Genomic DNA, 18,909 nt, shown 5'->3' with positions numbered 1-18,909 from the left:
TTTAATCGTATGTTTTTTCTTTCTAATCCAATCCATTAACCTTTACTTTTAATTCATTTGTTAATTTTATAGGTGACTACAAATATTAAATAATAAATATTTGTATTTAATTTTAACATTAGTGAACTTTTAATTTTTAACATACTCAATTAAGAGGTTGTGAGTTCGAGTCTCCTATCTTTTCAAATTTTTTGCCAATGAGTAATAGCTCAAATGGCACAGACTCCCCATCTTCAATTAAAAGGTTGTGGGTTCGAGTCTCCTATCTTTTCAAATTTTTTGCCAATCAGTAATAGCTCAAATGACATAGTCTCCCCATACTCAATTAAGAGGTTGCGGGTTCGAGTCTTCTATCTTTTGGTAAAAAAAAAAAAATTTAACTAAAATGATTACTCTACTTTAACATTTGCCCCAATTATTAAGATGGCCCAATCTCCATTATTGAGCAAAGTGGAGGCCAGTAAATTAATGAGTTACGGCCTTGTTTAATTGGAATTGTATAAAGTAGTGGTGTTGGTCTCTCTCTATCCACACACTTTCACTTCTTTATTTCCTCTCTTCTTTTTCGCCCCCTTTAACACACCCAACCATTCCATTCTCATCTTTTCTTTTCTTTTTTTGAGTCTAAATAAGCAAGCCCAGACACAGAGAGATAGTGTAGGACTGGCTCTCCCAACCATGGAAGCTTTTAGTTTGCTCAAGTACTGGCAAGGTGGTGGCGCACCCCTTCCACCTCCCTCTACCGCCTCCGCCTCCGCCGCCGCCACTACCACCATTCTCCGTCAGCACAATAATGCAACTGACAGCACAATAATCACTTGTAAATATTTTTGAAATATTTATTAGCAATGAAATTATAAGCAACTAGTAATAAGTGTATATTTATGAATTAAACATGTTTATATAAATGTGTTGATTTCAAGTTGAACAAAAATTCTTAACTGGCTAGAAATTTTGTTGGCAGATTCTAGCTGTGTGCGGATGGAAATGGTGGAAGGACTTGAACCTCTTCGATATAAAGATTTACCAATTTTCAATCTGTGAGAATCTGCAGCTGATATCATGTTGAAGATGATGCCTAATGATGACTTCAATGAGAGTGATTCAACTGTTTGTTTCACCATGAGCTCAGTTGAAGATTTGCCCGGGTTGAAAATTGGTAGATCTTTAATCCGAAGAAAGAAGAAGAAGAAAAGAAGAATCATCGTCCGAAGAAGACGAAGAGGAATCATCGTCCAAAGACTATACAATTGGATAGGTATTGAAACAAGTGTAAGGCGCATTTCATTCTAAATTGAATAGGAAATTCTATACAATGTTTGATTGCCTTTGATGCTAGTATCAGTTAATAAAATACACAATTTTGGCACCTCCACTCAGCTTTAACAAACTTTATTCTAGCAACACTGATAGCATGCCATACTGATAAATGTGCTAATGTGGTAAATTTTGGGGGTCAGTGAAGGCCGAGAAATTACTACTTCAGTCTTCTTCTGTTGTTATTCATGTTGCTTCAGATTTTACTATTGGTGGATGTAAGGGGCAAGTCCTTCCGATGGTTGTTGGCGATGTAGTCATTTATGCTTTTTAACTTGATTCATACTTTTCTTTAAAGCAATTAAGGTAATCTTGCTAATCTATTACCAGAATTGTCTCTTTTCAATTAGTTTTTATGTCTATTAATTACTTATGTTGATTGTAAATTTTTGGATGGTGATGTATTTGAATGGAGCAGTTCTTATTCTGCAGTTAGGTGTCCTTTTGAACTGTGATTCTCAGCATACTATTCATCCTACTCTATTAAAGAGTGAACATTGGAAGTGATATATATTCACAAAATAGTCACACTGAGGAAAATGTAAGTCATATAGCCCCTAACACTTGTCCATAACTATACATGCTTGCCTTTTATGTATCTACTTGATATTTCTTATTATGGTCTTGAAGTAGTTGTTGATTCACCTAATCCAACTCTTTTATAAAGTTTTCATTAGAGGGAGTTCTTGCTGTCTTGGACAGTTCGACTTGGTCTTATGTTTGCTTCCCCAGAGACAATTCAGCTTGCCTCTATGAAGTGTCATGGTGATTGATTATTTGCAAAACAAGAAGTTTGATCAATTGTGATAGGTCTTAGGTTGTAGCCTCTCTTCTTCACTGGAAAAGGAAATGCTTTGATAAATAGTGTGGAAATCGTTGGAAATCGTTGGAATTCGGAGCATCTATGTTCATCAACCACTGGATAGTTGGTGCTAGTAATGCTAATAGTCAATTTATTAGGTTTTGTAACACTAGGTGAGGTTAGCTTTTGGATAATAGTAGTGTAAACAAACATTGAGAATTGAGATAGTTTTGGCTTAACCACTAGTCGTCAATGTGATGTGCAACTTCTCCAGGATGATTTACTACAAATTAAACTATGAAGATGTCTTACCGCACAGGCAGAGTAAAATGCAGGAGAATCCAGCGTGAAGCCAATCCTTACCAATGCCTGGAAACATATTCGGCAAAGTTATTTAGAGTTGCATCCAACATTACACATAAACTAAGGAACTCAACATTTTGTTGATACAGCTTGGGAAGTACTAATAAGAACCATAAGCTCGTCTGGCTAAGCAAAACCAGTGACACGATAAACAGAACATCTTTGAAATCATTCTTAAAATATACCTCAAAAACGTCATCAAGGACAAGAAAGCCACGACCCCTGCATCAATGAACCGAACAAGAAGTGTTATAATGCAGAATCAAGTGATCATCCAAGGCGATATGACCGCACAATTATACTGACAAGCTAGAGTTTAGACATAACAAGCTATAGGCCACAGTAATATCGATCCAAAATAAGCATGAACTAATTCATTATAAACCTTTCATGTTATTAGTTTCTTTCCTATAAGATCATTCACAATGTAATTGCCTACAATAATATCACTCGAAACTACATGCAAGATGAAGTTCTGAAGACAAATAAACAGAATGGAACAAAAGCATATAAATAAACCAATCACCTCTCAAGATCAGAAAATGCATGTTGAACCTGAAGAGCCATTTATAGTGGTTATTAGAACCAACGTACTTAATATCAAATATAGGTTAATGACAATAACCTCACATATCAAATGCATAATAGAGAAACACTAACCTTAATAAGGAACTTGTTGAGTGCAACAAATTCTAGAGCAAACCATTTACGAGTAAGTTAGAGTGAGCTAGAACATGTTTCAATTCTACTATAAACAAACTCCAACAAATAAAGTCCCATATATGAAAGAACACTACTTTCCAAATTTCAAGATAGTATTTGATTATTGATGTAAATCTCAGCTTCTTTTTAGAGCATAGTGGGTTAAGCATAGAGTGCAATGGGATTGGCATATACCTTCAAAGCTCATAGTACCATTCCTATCAAAATCATACATCCTACACAATTATGAGAACAAAAAACAAGAAAGGAATTAGATTATGAATGGGGAGCAGTTATGGTTCCAGTTTTGTTAGAGTCAACTCTGTCGAACCATTCACGAATCATAGCGTTGTTATTGTTGTTGTTGTTGTTCTCCATTTCAGTTTCAGTTTCACTGATTCATTCATTCAACCACGGCTTCTTTTGCTTCCTTCTTCCACCTTCGTCTTCTGATTCTGATGAAAACCAAATCCATAAATTGAAGGGTCTACCGTGAGGACCATTTTAGAGTACACACCTTAACCCATTCTTTTTTTTTGTTTGGTCAGCTAATTCCTTTCACAAACAAAAAAGGGCCCAATGGGCCAAGGCTCATAAACGATATTTTATGGAGAGTCACTTCTATTACAGAAATGATGGATACTTCAATTCTTTTTCTCAAGGGATGTTGTCAATTTTTCTTACACCCATGGTTTCTGTTATTTTATTATTTGGAGTAGTGTAAAATTGTATATTTATAGGATATAATTTTAGTTTATTTTAAAACTATAAATATTTCTGTACAATGTTATCTACTTAATTAGATATTAACATATTATATTAGAGTGTGTTTAAAATACAACAATAACAAAGTCTTATCCTATTAGGTGAAGTTGATTACATAGATCAAACATATTAAATTAGATTATTGATACGGAGATTTTGATTTTTTTTTAGTGTATTTGAAACACCTTGAGAATAAAATTTTCACAAAAAAAAGTTATTTGGTTTGCAACATAAATAAAAGTAAGTTTTCAATTCTTAAAAAAAAAATTAATTCTCACATTAAATTCAAACTAAAACACACTAAAATAGCTCTGATGTATAATTCTATTACTATTAAATTAACATTTAAGAATAAAATATCAAAATTGTTTCTATCAAAAACTTGATTTTCCAAATATACATTTACCCTAACTTAGTTCTTTTCTTTCTCTTCCTTTATTTCTTCCTTGTTTCTTTTGTTAATCTACCATTCCTCTAGTGAAAATTTGAAACACTTCTTTCTTTACTTTCCATGTAAAAATTTAGATTTTATAGGTTATTTTAAAGAAATATTTCAATTCCATCATAAAAGAAGTTAAATAAAGAAACCAAAAGAATAAAATAGTAAAAAACAATTCATTTTATTGATGCAATTAGTTGTTCCAAACTATGAATTTAAATTTTAAAATAGAATTAAACTTCACTTTTTAATAGAAATAGAATTTTTTTCCTCACTTTAAAAGCTTTCTAAACACACTCTTAATCATTTTAGTTATTCTATCAGCTACTATAAATGATCATATAAAGATATTTTAAAAATATAATTTAGAATACTAGATTAAAAGGATACAGTACTAAATACATTTATATTCAATAACGTTGGCAATTTGGTGATAGAATATGTACTATTCCAACGTTATATCGCACTAATGGAGAAGAACATCAACAACGATATATATATATATACATCCCTTATGGTTGAAGGTGCCTCCGTTACAAGCTAAACCACAATTAGTGGAACACTCGTTTTCTTTACTTTTAAGATGAATGCTAATTTCATTTCTCAAATATAAACATAACCCAAACAATTTTTTTTTAAGTCCATTTTAGTCCCGCCCCTAACATTTGATCTAATTTTTAGCTTATATTTTATTATTTGAAAAATCTTATTTTTATTTTCAAATAGAATTAATATTGTCTCACGGTTAAATATGTGTGAAATATTTAATTAACGTTGTTATAACGTGGATATATGAATGGCAATAGCTTTTCTTAGCTAACTAATCTTCTCCTCTTTTAATGTGTAAATATTTTAATATTGTAATTTTAGAGGAAATGAAAAAGATAATAATGTTCATAATTTCATATTCAAAGATATTAGGATTTAATTGATAAATAAGTAAGCAGGCATCACAATATGATTCAATAAGTGGACTAATAATAGATGATGAGTTGAAGATATTTAACTAAATTACATTGTCATTGTACATGTTATTAAGAATATTAACTATTTTTCTCGAATTTATTAATAGAAGAAAAGCATTATGTTCATTATATTTAAAGTCTTTTAGGACAAGATGTCTCAAACGTTGGAAAAATAAACTAAATGTCTTTTATGTTTCTAATAAGAGGAAGTCTCATACATTCACCTATATATATATAGGTGAATGCTACCCAACTCCTCTAAAATAATATGTAAGTTATCCTTTATTATGTGTCACATTGTAATTGGTCCTTATCTTAACCATAGTTGGGTTATTTTATAATTTATTATTCTTAAAATATCAAAGCTCCACTCCGGATAATTGAAGCACATTCCACTCATCCTTTTTTTGTTCATCACTTCATCACCTAGATTCGGTCCTTCCAAGCACCGTCGTGTTCGTGACAGAAAGCGCCAACGTCATCTACTGCCCTCCCACACAACCTCTCTTTCTTTAGTGCATCATCTCTTAGTCACGTCATTGAATTCCGTCGCTCATAACTTGTCCTTCCCAGTATAGCCAGCGCCTCTTTTTGCCATGGATCACTGCTTATCCACATAATTAATGGTTAATTTTGGTTATTAAATTTTTTTATTAAGAAAATATATCTTTATTTAATTACGTGATAGAACATATATTTATATGTAAAATATAATATAATAAAATAAATCTATTCAAAGTATTTAAAAGTATAATTAAAATTATGAACATACAAATATAATAATAAAATTTGTATTCCAAACAAATAAACATATTTTTTTATCATACATATATTATTTAAAAAATAAATATATTATTAAAATTAATAACAGAAATTTAAAATGATAAAATTTAACTTTCTTACCATATTTTTTTATAGTATTTTTATTTTTTTAATTTTTAATTTATTAGTACTTTATTATTTAATTAATAATTAAATAAATTATTTTTTTGAAAAATTATTTTTTGTATTATATTAAAGAAGAGATCAATATAGTAGTTTAAAAAATAAATTGTATAAATATTTAAGAGATAAATATAAAATACATATCTAAAATAAATAAAACAGACAAAATGAGAGTACTCTTGAGAAATGAAAAATTATTTTTGTGTGTTTTATTTATTTTAAGCATGTATTTTATATTTATCTCTTAAATATCTATCTATATAATTTACTTTTATATTTAAAAATTTTAATATTATCTATTTTTTATTTAAAAATCATTTTTACATTATTTTTTAAACTGTTATATTGGTCTTTTCTTTAAGATAATACAAAAGATAATTTATTATAAAGATAATTTATTTAATCATTAATTAAATAATAAAATACAAATAAATTAAAAATTAAAAGAATAAAAATACTATAAAAAATACTTGTAAGAAAGTTAGATTTTATCATTTTAAACTTGTATAATTAATTTTAACAATTTATTATTTTTTAAAATAATTTATGTACGATAAAAAAATATATTTTTTCTGATTTTAATTATACTTTTAAGTACTCTAAATAGAGTTATTATATTATATTTTACATATGAATATATGTTCTATCGTGTAATTAAATAAAGATTTATTTTAATAAAAAAATTTAATAATCAAACTAAACATTACTTAAGTATGTATTTCATATTTATCTCTTAAATATTTATACAATTTATTTTTTAAACAATTATATTGGTCTTTCTCTAATATAATAACAAAAATAATTTTTCATAAAAATAATTTATTTAATTATTAATTAAATAATAAAGTACTAATAAATTAAAAATTAAAAAATAAAAATACTATAAAAAATACGGTAAAAAAATTGAATTTTATCATTTTAAATTTCTGTTATTAATTTTAATAATATATTTATTTTTAAATAATATATGTATGATAAAAAAAATATGTTTATTTGTTTGGAGTACAAATTTTATTATTATATTTGTATGTTCATAATTTTAATTATACTTTTAAATACTTTGAATAGATTTATTTTATTATATTATATTTTACATATAAATATATGTTCCATCACGTAATTAAATAAAGATATGTTTTTTTAATAAAAAAATTTAATAACCAAATTAACCATTAATTATGTGGGTAAATAGTGATCACAGTAAAAAGAGGCGGTGGCTATACTGGGAAGAGAGGTTGTGCGGGAGCGCATGGTGATCGCTTCTTGTCACGAACGGTGCTTGGAAGGACCAAATCTAGGTGATGAAGTGATAAACAAAGAATGGAAGAATGAAATGTGCTTCAATTAACGGGAGTGAAGCTTTAATATTTTAAGAATAATAAATTATAAAATAACCCAACTATGGTTAAGATAAGGACTAATTACAATGTAACACATAATGAAAGATAATTTACATGTTATTTTAGAGAGGGTTGGGTAGCATTCACCATGACTTCTTCTTATTTATTAATTTTTTTTACAACTATACTTTTGGGTTTCTTTATTTTGGCGAGGATAACAGCATATTTACAAATAATCAAGTTTTAAAAAAATAATTCATATTGAATTTGAAATCATATAGTAGCACATCTATTTATTTATAACATATAAAAGTTAATATCAACTTTTTTTACTATAAATTTAAACCATCTTTTCTTTTGTTAACAATGTTACGTCAATAATTCTAATAACTTGACAAAAGATAAAAATCAACCAATCACTTTTAGTAAAATATTTTTAAAAAATTAAAATAAAAATTTTTTATCTATTATTATTCAATTAAAATATAAAATATTAATTAAATATAATAAACATACATTAAAAATATAATAATAATAATATACAGTTATAAATATTTAAATTTTATAACTTATATATGTAAATATTTTTATTATTTTTTATTTTTTATTAATTATTAATTTTTGAATAATATAATATTTATTAAAATATATTATATAGTATAAATAATTTATTTTTTTAGACATTGTGCGAGTTTCACTCTAATAATATATATGATGAGTGAAGGAATCAATGCCTGGTGATAAAAGAAAGTACCTTCCATAACCGAGTTTTTATCAATCAACAATAAGAATCTCAAATCATGCATGTTATTTTCCAAACTTACCATAAGCTATCTATTTTCTTGGAAGATTACTCTATCAATGTCAACCTCATATATTGGACTTTTTGATATACTAACCGTATCAAATAGTCGTTGAATTTTATCAATTTTTTATTATCATTCAGACTGTTAATATAAAAAAAATATATTTTTAATATAATAATATGTAACTAAAATTGTTGTTTATGTTATTAATAAGGATAAGTATTATTTTAGTTTTTAACGTTGAGGGTAAGAATCGAAATCGTCTCTATCATAATTTTGGATTTAAAATCATTCTTAATATTTTTTCTTTGTATTAAAATCGTCATTTTTAATAAAATTTTTTATTTTATTATTGAATTACCTTTATTAATGAAAACATTATAAAATTAAAAAAAAAAAAACACGGGAGGGGACAGGAGAGAAGGGAAAAGGGGAAGAGCGAGGGGACAAGGGAGAAGGGAAAAGGGAGATGGGGAAGGGGGAAGGCTAAGGGGGGAGGCGGGACGGCGCCGGCGAAAGGGGAGCTTTTTGCTTCTGCTTAAGCTTCTGCTTGAGCTTCAGCTTCTGCTTCTGTAACTGATATGTTGCCGGGAAGGGGAGCCCGACACGAGTAGGGCGGCGCGCAAAGGAGAGAGAGGGATTTGAGGCTGAGTTGGGTTCCTACCATCACCGATCTGCTCAGCCGACATCGCTCCGTCGCCCACGAACTGCCGGTGGTTCTGCTTCGTCTATTGTTTCTGCTTCTTCTGCATATGCTTCTTCTTTTTGCTTCGACTTCTGCTCCTTGAGTTTCTGCTTCTGCTTCTTGTGCTTTTGTGACTGCTTCTGTTTCTATTTTTAATTTCCTATTTTTGATGATTTGTTTTAGGCTACTGGACCAATGCTGCATTGTGCAAATGAAAATTTGGTTCAAATATGATGCAACAAAGCAACCAAATGTCATCCATGTACACAAAGTTTGCAGTGATTGGTATGATAACTTAAGAATGTGTTATGTGATTACTATAGCTTCCTGGCATATGTATTGTCTAACTGGACTTGTAGATCAGCTTAACAAAATATATTAATTCTGACTGATTATGGATTGGTTCAAATATTTTGTTTTCTTGTTTTATTTTTTTTTTCTTGTATGCATTTTTTAGCATTTTGATTATTGTATATTTTGTATTAGTTTTCTGTTAGTATTTAGACAATAAACATATATAAACATTGGGAATCCAGGACACTACAAGTTTATTTTGTTGGTGAAACTCTTAAAAATTTGAAGACAGAATTGTCAAGGACAGCAAAGCTATTAAATGCATCAAATGTGGCCTAAAGGGAGCTGCACTTAGATGCTATGTCAAATCCTGCAGAAGAACTTATCATCATGCTCCTTGTGCAATGAATGTCTCAAATGCTCTTTAATTTTATTTCTGATTAAAAACAAAAAAGCAAAAACAGAAGCAGAATTAGAAATCAGGAAGCAAGAAGCAAAAAATAGAAGCAGCAGAAGCAAAAAGCAAGATGCAGAAGCAAGAAGTAAAATCAGGAAAATAAGAAAGTAGAAACAAGATGTAGAAGCAAAATCAAGAAGCAAAAAGCAGAAAGAGAAATGGGAAGGTGCAACGACGAGGGAACAAGGTGCAGATAAAGCGGCTAGGTGGTGAGGCGGCACGATGACCACGACGATGGCGACGGCGGCTCGAAGCTTCGCCGCCACTGTCCCCCTCCCCCTCTCCCCTCCCCCCCACGCATTCTTTTGTTTTAATTTTCTTATTTGATCATTTTTTTATTAAAGTATGGGTAGTTTAGGAATAAAGTAAAAAATTTTATTAAAAATAACGATTTTAATACGAAAAAAACGTTAAGGATGATTTTAAATCTAAAATTACGATTGGGACAATTTCGATTCTGACCCTCAACGTTAGGGACAAAAACAATACTTATTCCTTATTAATACATTAAAATTAAATTTTTATTGATATTACTGGACAAATTAAATAAGATGGATTTAAATTGTAGTGCACATAAAATTGAATTGCAAGTTGTTGGATTTGAGGGGAAAAAATTAACGGTCGGGAAAATGACTTTTCATTCATATTCATATATATACTATTAAGTTAGATGAATTCGAACAAGGATCAATTACATATGTGTTTATCACATAAGAATCTATACTCTATAATAATAATAATAAGATAAGATGTATTGCATAGAAAACCTTCGTTATCATGCATGAAATTAAGAACAAGATTGAGTCACTGTCAAACCCTAATAAAGAAAATTTAATTGTTTCATGAGAACAAATGCTGTGTTGCTTACGTCATGCTTGTTCCTTTTTTCACACAAACATTGTCGTTTATACCATCATTAATTCTATGCTTTTTGGAAGATTTAATTGGTGGCAATGGCCGCACCAATAATGAACCAATGCAACTTGGTCAATTCTCACTGTGTGGGATGCACGTGCGCATGAAGGAAACAAGATTTAATGGCAATCATTGTATAATTAGTGGCTTTCTTTTGGTTAAATTATAAAATTATAATTTACCCCATCATCGTTTATCTTGTGTTACGAGTTTAATTTTAATGTATTAATTAAAAATATAAAAAAATTTATAAAATTATCTAATTAAATTTATATGTTTAGATAACTTTTTAAATAATAAATTTAAAAATAATTATTCTTACTAATGTAATAATATGTGATTAATTATTTATATAAAATTATATATAAAAAATAATTTTTTGTTTTATTATCAAAAGTTATACAAAAAGTGATATTTCAAAAGAATAAACGCTAAAATTTTAATGAGTAGTGCTAGGGAGCCAATGGCCTAAGTGTACAATATGTACAATGGGCTAAATCTTTGGTTTATGAATTAAATGAACATCACTTATACTATGCAGAATAACCATCCGGATACCAAGGATAACCATCCGGATACCAGGGATAATAAACATCTCATGTTATAAAAAGTTAATTTTGGGTTCACCAAGGTTCGAACTCTTAACCTTCCCCATCTGGAACTCTTATACCATGTTCTGAAACCACTCATCCCAAAAGCATAACCTGACAGGATAACGTAACACTAATAATGATATCTCTAATACTTTCTAAACCTTCATTGTACACATTGTACGCTTACGCCATTGGCTCCCTAGACTTTCTCAATTTTAATTTGCATTGCATTTTTTTTACTGTAACTTTTAATTCGATAAGTTAAGGATCGATCGCAAATTTAAGATTTATTTAAAAATTTATCGTTTATGCAATAAATTACTATATACATAAGGTAAGATTCAACTAGTTTAATCTTAAAAATGGTTAATTAGTGTAACATTGTTATATTTTAGAATTGGTTAAGTTTTGCTAACACTTTGTTCGTTGATTCAACTAGCTTAATCTTAAACAAAATTTTGAATTTAAACAACCCAATGACATACTCATACTTCCAATAATATTACAAAATATGATTTTTTTTTTCTCTTAAAGATAAGTTGAGAATATAAGTACAACAACAACCCACCGACTATTATTATATATTGATATTAATTACCTGATGCAATTTCCCTTGTTATAAATATATATAATACCTATAACATTTTTTTTTTCATAAACAAAAATCAATGGTGACAGCATGGTACCCTAATCCGAACCCAAGTAGAAAATGCCTTCAGAAAGACTTAAAATTTATTTTAAGTTTAAAGAAATTAAATAACTAAAATCTCAAATTATGAGACCCTGTCTAACCCTAATAATTAAGTCAACCCCTTGCATTGTTGCTCATAATTTATTGAAAATATTAAGGAGATTTAATTTGCTATTCATCACTTAATTAGCTGCTTAATGATGGTTTAATTTAAAGAGTCTAAGTAAGCATACAAACTAGACAATTAACGTTAAAAAAGCAATATATATAAGACTATTAACAAAGTAGTAGACAAAGTTCAAGTAAGTAACAATTAATAATTAATTGGCATTTCTTTATACACTAATCTTCTATTAATTAAATTCTGGCCCAACATTTGTAAGAAGCAAAGAAGGTGCCCATTATTCAACATGCATAGAACCTATACGTTTTTGTTGATGCTGTTTGGTACTGCTAGTAGAACCCACACTCAAATTAACTAAGAGAATTTAATTAACATATATACTTAATTAATTAGCTAGAGACTATATAAATATATGTATGATTAGTACATATAAAAAAAAAAAAAAAAAAGACGAGGTCTTACATTTAAATATAATTTGACCTTCTTGTATACTAATCCACTTAATAAGGCTTTTTTTGTTTTCTTTCATTTAAATTATTTCTCATTAATTATATAAAGTTAAATAATATTTTACCCTATCTAGTGATGTAGGATTAGTGGGAAAGCTGTTTTAATCACTAATTTCAAAACTAAGCATTAGAATATAAAATAATATAATATATTTTATATATAGACAAAATTCATAAGAAACAAAAAAACCAAAAAAGGAATAATAAGAATTGAGAATGACCTTATCATCATCATATATCAATATTATTATTCTTGATGCAATTTGGCACTCTCAAATCAAAGCCAAAACCCACTGTAGTGCCCATTGGTTTCTCATAAAACAACATGGGACCTTAATAAAAGGACCTTCCTTGAGCCTACACAGTGGACCATGCATCAAACATTATTTTTGTATATGGCATAAAGTTAATATAAATATTGGAGGAATATTTGTCAAGGCCATCCACTAGCTTCCATTATAGTTGACAATTAAATAATTCATTTTCCAATAACATATTCTTGAACAGAGAGGCAGATTGTGACACTTTTGACCTCTTTCTACTTTCCCTTAGCCTATAAATATTCAACAACCCATTTTTCTCATCATCAATTTACTAATTATATACTTCTCTCTATCTTGTGTATGTGACAACCTTTGAACAAATTAAATGTGTCAATGTGTCACACTTCGTAATTAAACCCCAAAGTTTAATTTTTTTTTTCTCACCCTTCCAAAATTTCTTCTATCTTATTATATATCTATCCCATTAGACCCAAATCTTTGTTTGTTCAAATTAAACCATGACCACCACTATTTCAATGTTCATGTCTAGATTAACACAACCCTTAATAAATGTTCCTACTAGCAATGTCCCAAAATTGAATGTGAGGCAAATTCAGAAAGAGAAAGTAGTGTTGATCATGGGAGCAACAGGAGCTGGAAAGTCAAAGCTTTCCGTTGACCTTGCAACATGTTTTCCTTCAGAAATCATCAACTCAGACAAAATCCAAGTGTATGAAGGACTTGACATAGTCACAAACAAAATCTCCAAAGAAGAGCAAAAAGGGGTGCCACATCACTTACTAGGGACACAAAATCCCAACATTGATTTCACATCCTATGATTTTTGTGACATGTCACTAGGTGCCATTGACTCAATCACTAGGAGGGAACAGCTTCCAATCATAGTTGGTGGATCCAATTCATACCTTGAAGCCCTAATTGATGATGATGATTACAAATTCAGATCAAGGTATGATTTTTGTTGCCTATGGGTGGATGTGAAAATGGATGTTCTTGATTCATATGTGCAAAAAAGGGTTGACCAAATGTACCTAAATGGTATGGTCAATGAGCTTAGACCCTTTTTCAATCCCAATAATAAGGACTACTCAATTGGGATTAGAAAAGCAATTGGGGTGCCTGAATTTGATGAGTATTTTAGAAGAGAACATGTTGTTGATGAAGAAACAAAGCAAAGGTTGCTTGATGAAGCAATCAATGAAATCAAGGTCAACACTTGCAACTTGGCTAGGAAACAATTTGGAAAAATCCAAAGGCTAAGGAATGTTAAGAGATGGAAGATTCATAGGTTGGATGCAACACCTGTTTTTCAAAAACATGGACAAGAAGCAAATAAGGCATGGAACAAGTTTGTGTTGGAGCCTAGTGCTATGATTATTGCAAAGTTTTTATATAATAACAACTCATCATCATCATCATCATCATCATCCATCACTTCCAATAATAGAGTTGTTTCTGGATTTAGTAGTAGTGTTCCAGCTTCATCAGAGAGTGTTGTATGTGTGTGATCATCATGATTTTCTTCAAAGTTCAAAGCCATATTTTTATTTTATTTTATTTTTTTTTTCATTTTGGGTGAAAGGAATTGTTGTAGCCACAGATGAAAATTAAGAGAGTTTTGAGAGAATAATATAATAATAACACAAAAAGTTTACCTCCTATTACTTGTGATAGATCATATATTTTATATGCACTATGACATGTGAATGAAATCATTGCATATAGTACATACCCTTCCATTTAATTTGAGGAGTAGTTTGCATGTATATTGTATAATTTTGACAATATTATGATACAAATTTTAATCGACCATTATTGTATGATGTAAGAGTTTAGGTGGCATAAAAACTAGTCATATATATATATATATGGAGAAAGAAATATATATTGACACAGTATATATATATATATATATATGTCTAGATACATGAATTATTTAAGAACAAAAGTAATACATATTTTAACAATAATCACTAAATATTAATTAATTAAATGTGTGGCTTCACAGATTCAAATAATTTTTTCCTAAAAGTGAAATGAGATCATTTAGTATATAGAGGTGCATAAATAAAATTGATCCTCGATCTTATTTTTATTTTTTACTTGATAAGCATGTGATCTTTAACCATTATAATCTCTCGTCATTATCAATAATCACATGTCACGTTTTATATGTTGAAATTTTTTTAGAATTTTTTAATTCTAACATCATTCTTATTAAATTATTAAGAAAGAAATATTTGGGTGCGGAAATGTATTTAAATTCTTGAGCATGATTAAAAGAATTTAGTTCTTTGATCTTTCTTAATTAAAACCTTCTATATTTTTAATAAGGCTGAATCACAATTCTTTAATGAGAAAAAGAGCTACAAAAAATTACGGAGGCGGTTTTGATATATTAAGAACTAAAACTTTAAAGTTACTATTTATAGTTGAGTGTGACACCTATTAAATCCTAAAATACAAATAAAATAGTATCTTTAGTTTTATTTTCATTTAATTCAAAATAAAAAATAATAATGATTTATTTTATTAGCATTTATAACAATAAATGAGATCACCTATATAAGTCATATAACATAAAATAACTAATTTAATTATGATCAATTATATGTATTACCCATAAATAAATTAGAAAATTATAATTTTCTAACAAATTTTCACTTAGACTATACATATATATTTTCTTGAGTTAATCACATTTTATAAACTTTATGCGCACATCTGAATGCTATTTCCTTAATTATTTTAATAATCTGGTCTGTTTCATATATTAATTATGGAATTACCGCAACTTTTATCACATTAGTATCGCGACGATACCACGATGATCACTATACTAATATAATCAACGACATAGATCAAATTTGGATGAGAAAATTCGGAAATTACATGTGAAAATGGTCTCATAGATGTCTATTTTCAACTGGTCTAACTTTAATAAACTTTATGAGATCATGAATCAGAGTGATAATAAAACTAAATACTTTATTTCGGTAGAAATATTTATATTCATAAATTTGTCTAAACTGAGCATCTAAATACACACTCCTATTGAAACAATATATCATAAAATGATATGATACCTATATAAATAATATCCAGATGAAAGATCTTAGGTGTTTGTTTCTTATAAACTAAATATGCATATATTTATGAAATTTGTGCAATTGTGCTAATTTGCTCATTAGATACTTAAACACTCTGAACTTTCTTATTTAATATCAATTTAAAATATTATACTATTAATACATTATCACAAAATAACTCAAGTGATCTTTTAAATATATATCTATAATTTGTCACATGTGTTTGTAGTCACCTAATTAGATGCCTTCAAAATGTGTTTTATATTCAAGTGTTTTAGTAAAAAGAGTAATAAGTATTTAATTTTCTCAACATTTTTTCAAAAAATTATTCCAATGAACATGTAAATATATTTGCAATTGATCAAAATTGTCTTAACATCCAACAAAATCAAAATATGAATACTAAATTATCTCTAACTTTAATTTTTGACTTTATATGTGTGAACATATAATGTTTTGCTATAAAAAAATTTGTTTCTCTACCATTTAGTGATCCATTTTTAATTAACTTAAATATCTGTCAAAAATACTAATAAAATACACAATAATTATAAGTGTACAAATTCATTATCTCTCTCACTACTGCGGTATGCAAAAGCATAAATATTCGTATGAACAACTTGAAAAATAATATCAAATTGTTCTACAAACTTAATTAATTACATAATTATTTTATTCAATAATATTGAAATTAACCTATATAATTCAATATCTTGAAGCTATAAAAACTTCCTTAATATTTGAGTTAAACTCTATTTACTAATAGTATAACTAGAGAGATCCTTTTTCTAGTGTAGTATTTCTTGAGTTTATTATTCTCTTCTCTTTTTATCAGAATTTATGAGGCTAACCTCCCAAAAACACCATTCCTTTGAATAATTTTATTAATAAACTTTTAGTGCATCCATTATTATTATTAAGTAAAATAAGGACAATAAGTCAAAATCAACTTACCCAAGTTGGTGTGGTAGCATCATGTTAGTGAATAATGCTTTTAGACTTTGTTTTTCACCTTCTTTTAGTGGGTTTTATTTGAAATTAAATTAATTTGTATTAATTAAGATGGACCTCCAATTTTTATACCCCGTACTGAATTAGAATCAACATGTAAATTTATTCTTTAGGATGAGTAAAGAATATTTTTGGGAGAATGCATTTGTTTAATTTATATCTGCATTCACTTAACTTGAATAATATATATAAAAAATGTGTCCATCTTATCTTATCCAAAAAAAAAAAGGAAAGATAAATATGCGCATGTTTAATATAACCACACATTGATATATTAAAATTAAATTAAATGACCATGTAAAAATAGACCAATTATATTGAATATTAAGGAATTTTTTTTTCTTTTTTCCGAAAGAAATAATTATTCTTCCATCACTCTCTAACCATGCTAGGCATAATAGACATAGGCATTATATTCCAGATTTCTTTCTTTCTATTCTTAACCGGTACTCGCTTCAAATAAAAATATTTTAATTTGGATTTTTTCTTTAAATAACTAGTTAATCAAATTATTGGATCCTATATATTATTAGAAATTTAATTAAGTCAACCTTCAGATATTTTAGAAGAGGTTTTGGAGTTCCCACAATCACCTTTACTTTTATAAAAATTTAAATCTTATGAAACATCTAATCATTCACATACAATATTAAAGAACCGGAAGCAATCATATATAACTTTTACAATAACTACCTTAATTAAATCTTAATTAGTTCTTAATTAGTTCTCATGATTATTAACCGTTAATATCATTGTTATTAGTAGAATAATTTGCACTAGACGTGCCTATTTATCTTGCCCATGGTTATTATTATCATTATTAATTAGTAGATTAATTGTGTCTATTAATCTATTTTTTATTCAACAACAACAACAACAATAATAATAATACTAATAATAATAATTGTTATATTGGTTAACATCTAAATAACATTTTAAGTTCTTAATCAATGGTCTTGACTTTTGGTTTAAAGTCTTAGAGAAGAAAAATACTTTATGATATTTTAATATATGAAAAAAGGGTATTTTACATATATAAGTGAAAACAATAATTGAACAATAACAAATTAAAGAAAAATTTTATGAAATAAATAATAGATAATAGATAATATATTTGGTAAAACAAAATTATCAATTATTAGTATATTGATAGACAGTATTTTCATGTGTATGATGAGTTCATAATTTCTTTAAATATAATTTTAAATGATAATTTATTTATTAAATTTATATCTCAAATAACCTTTATTTCCTTTATTCGATGAGACTTATTGACATATTTGGTACAAGCAAAAAAGGAAGAAAAAATTGGAAATGACACATTATTATATTCTTCATTTTGTATTTTTTATTTAGACTTCCCATAACAAATTTCAAAGTTTCATTAATAAAAATATACATATGGAATGAATTATTAATTAAGATAGAATTCACACGCTCAACTTAGTTTAAAAAAAAAAAAAACTAAATAATAAATTATTAGTTAAGATAGATTTTACATGCTTAACTTAGTTGAAAAACCAAGTAATTAATTATTAGTTAAGATAACATTTACATGCTCAACTACTTAATTAAGAAATAATTAAGTGATGAGCCACTAAACCACTAAATATGATTAATATAAATCTTTTAAATTAATACACCAATTGGAAAAGATTCCATGGGAAGTGAGAAGGGATGATCCGTAAAAGGTGCAGAGTGCAAAGAGCAACATAAACAGTGTTTTCCGTACAAGATGCCCATTGCATTTGCATTGTGGTCAATTGGTCCTACCATTTATAAAGTGCCCTCACCACCTTTAAAAAGATTAGAA

General features: G+C 27.9%; 2 protein-coding genes and 1 long non-coding RNA gene across 8 annotated transcripts; 2 read left to right on the top strand and 1 right to left on the bottom strand.

Moving 5' to 3' along the window:
• LOC107626053 (uncharacterized) lies at positions 1–2,896 on the top strand. 6 transcript variants are annotated; one of them, XR_002358046.2, is made up of 3 exons: positions 340–820; positions 965–1,258; positions 1,518–2,896. It is a non-coding gene; the product is annotated as an uncharacterized LOC107626053 (long non-coding RNA). The 6 variants fall into 6 exon arrangements; XR_001617453.3 differs by having other exon boundaries at positions 402–820; positions 965–1,858; positions 1,985–2,896; XR_002358045.2 differs by having other exon boundaries at positions 402–820; positions 965–2,292; positions 2,394–2,896.
• On the bottom strand, positions 2,403–3,591 carry LOC107626051 (uncharacterized). The gene is made up of 4 exons (XM_016328830.3): positions 3,380–3,591; positions 3,143–3,174; positions 3,009–3,037; positions 2,403–2,704 (listed from the first exon to the last, which is right to left on the bottom strand). Exons 1-4 carry the CDS (start codon positions 3,417–3,419, stop codon positions 2,479–2,481), a joined length of 327 nt encoding a protein of 108 aa, XP_016184316.1. The 5' UTR covers positions 3,420–3,591; the 3' UTR covers positions 2,403–2,478.
• A 9,712-nt stretch (positions 3,592–13,303) lies between these two features.
• Positions 13,304–14,657, top strand: LOC107626050 (adenylate isopentenyltransferase 3, chloroplastic). The gene has a single exon (XM_016328829.3). It carries the CDS (start codon positions 13,494–13,496, stop codon positions 14,502–14,504), a length of 1,011 nt encoding a protein of 336 aa, XP_016184315.1. The 5' UTR covers positions 13,304–13,493; the 3' UTR covers positions 14,505–14,657.
• The last annotated feature ends 4,252 nt before the right edge of the window (positions 14,658–18,909 follow it).

This window comes from Arachis ipaensis, chromosome B2 (assembly GCF_059453495.1).
Source record: "Arachis ipaensis isolate K30076 ecotype BB chromosome B2, ASM5945349v1, whole genome shotgun sequence".
In the NCBI taxonomy this organism is placed as follows: Eukaryota; Viridiplantae; Streptophyta; class Magnoliopsida; order Fabales; family Fabaceae; genus Arachis; species Arachis ipaensis.
The sequence above is the reverse complement of the archived record's forward strand: the minus strand, read 5'-3'. Positions and strand labels throughout refer to the sequence as shown.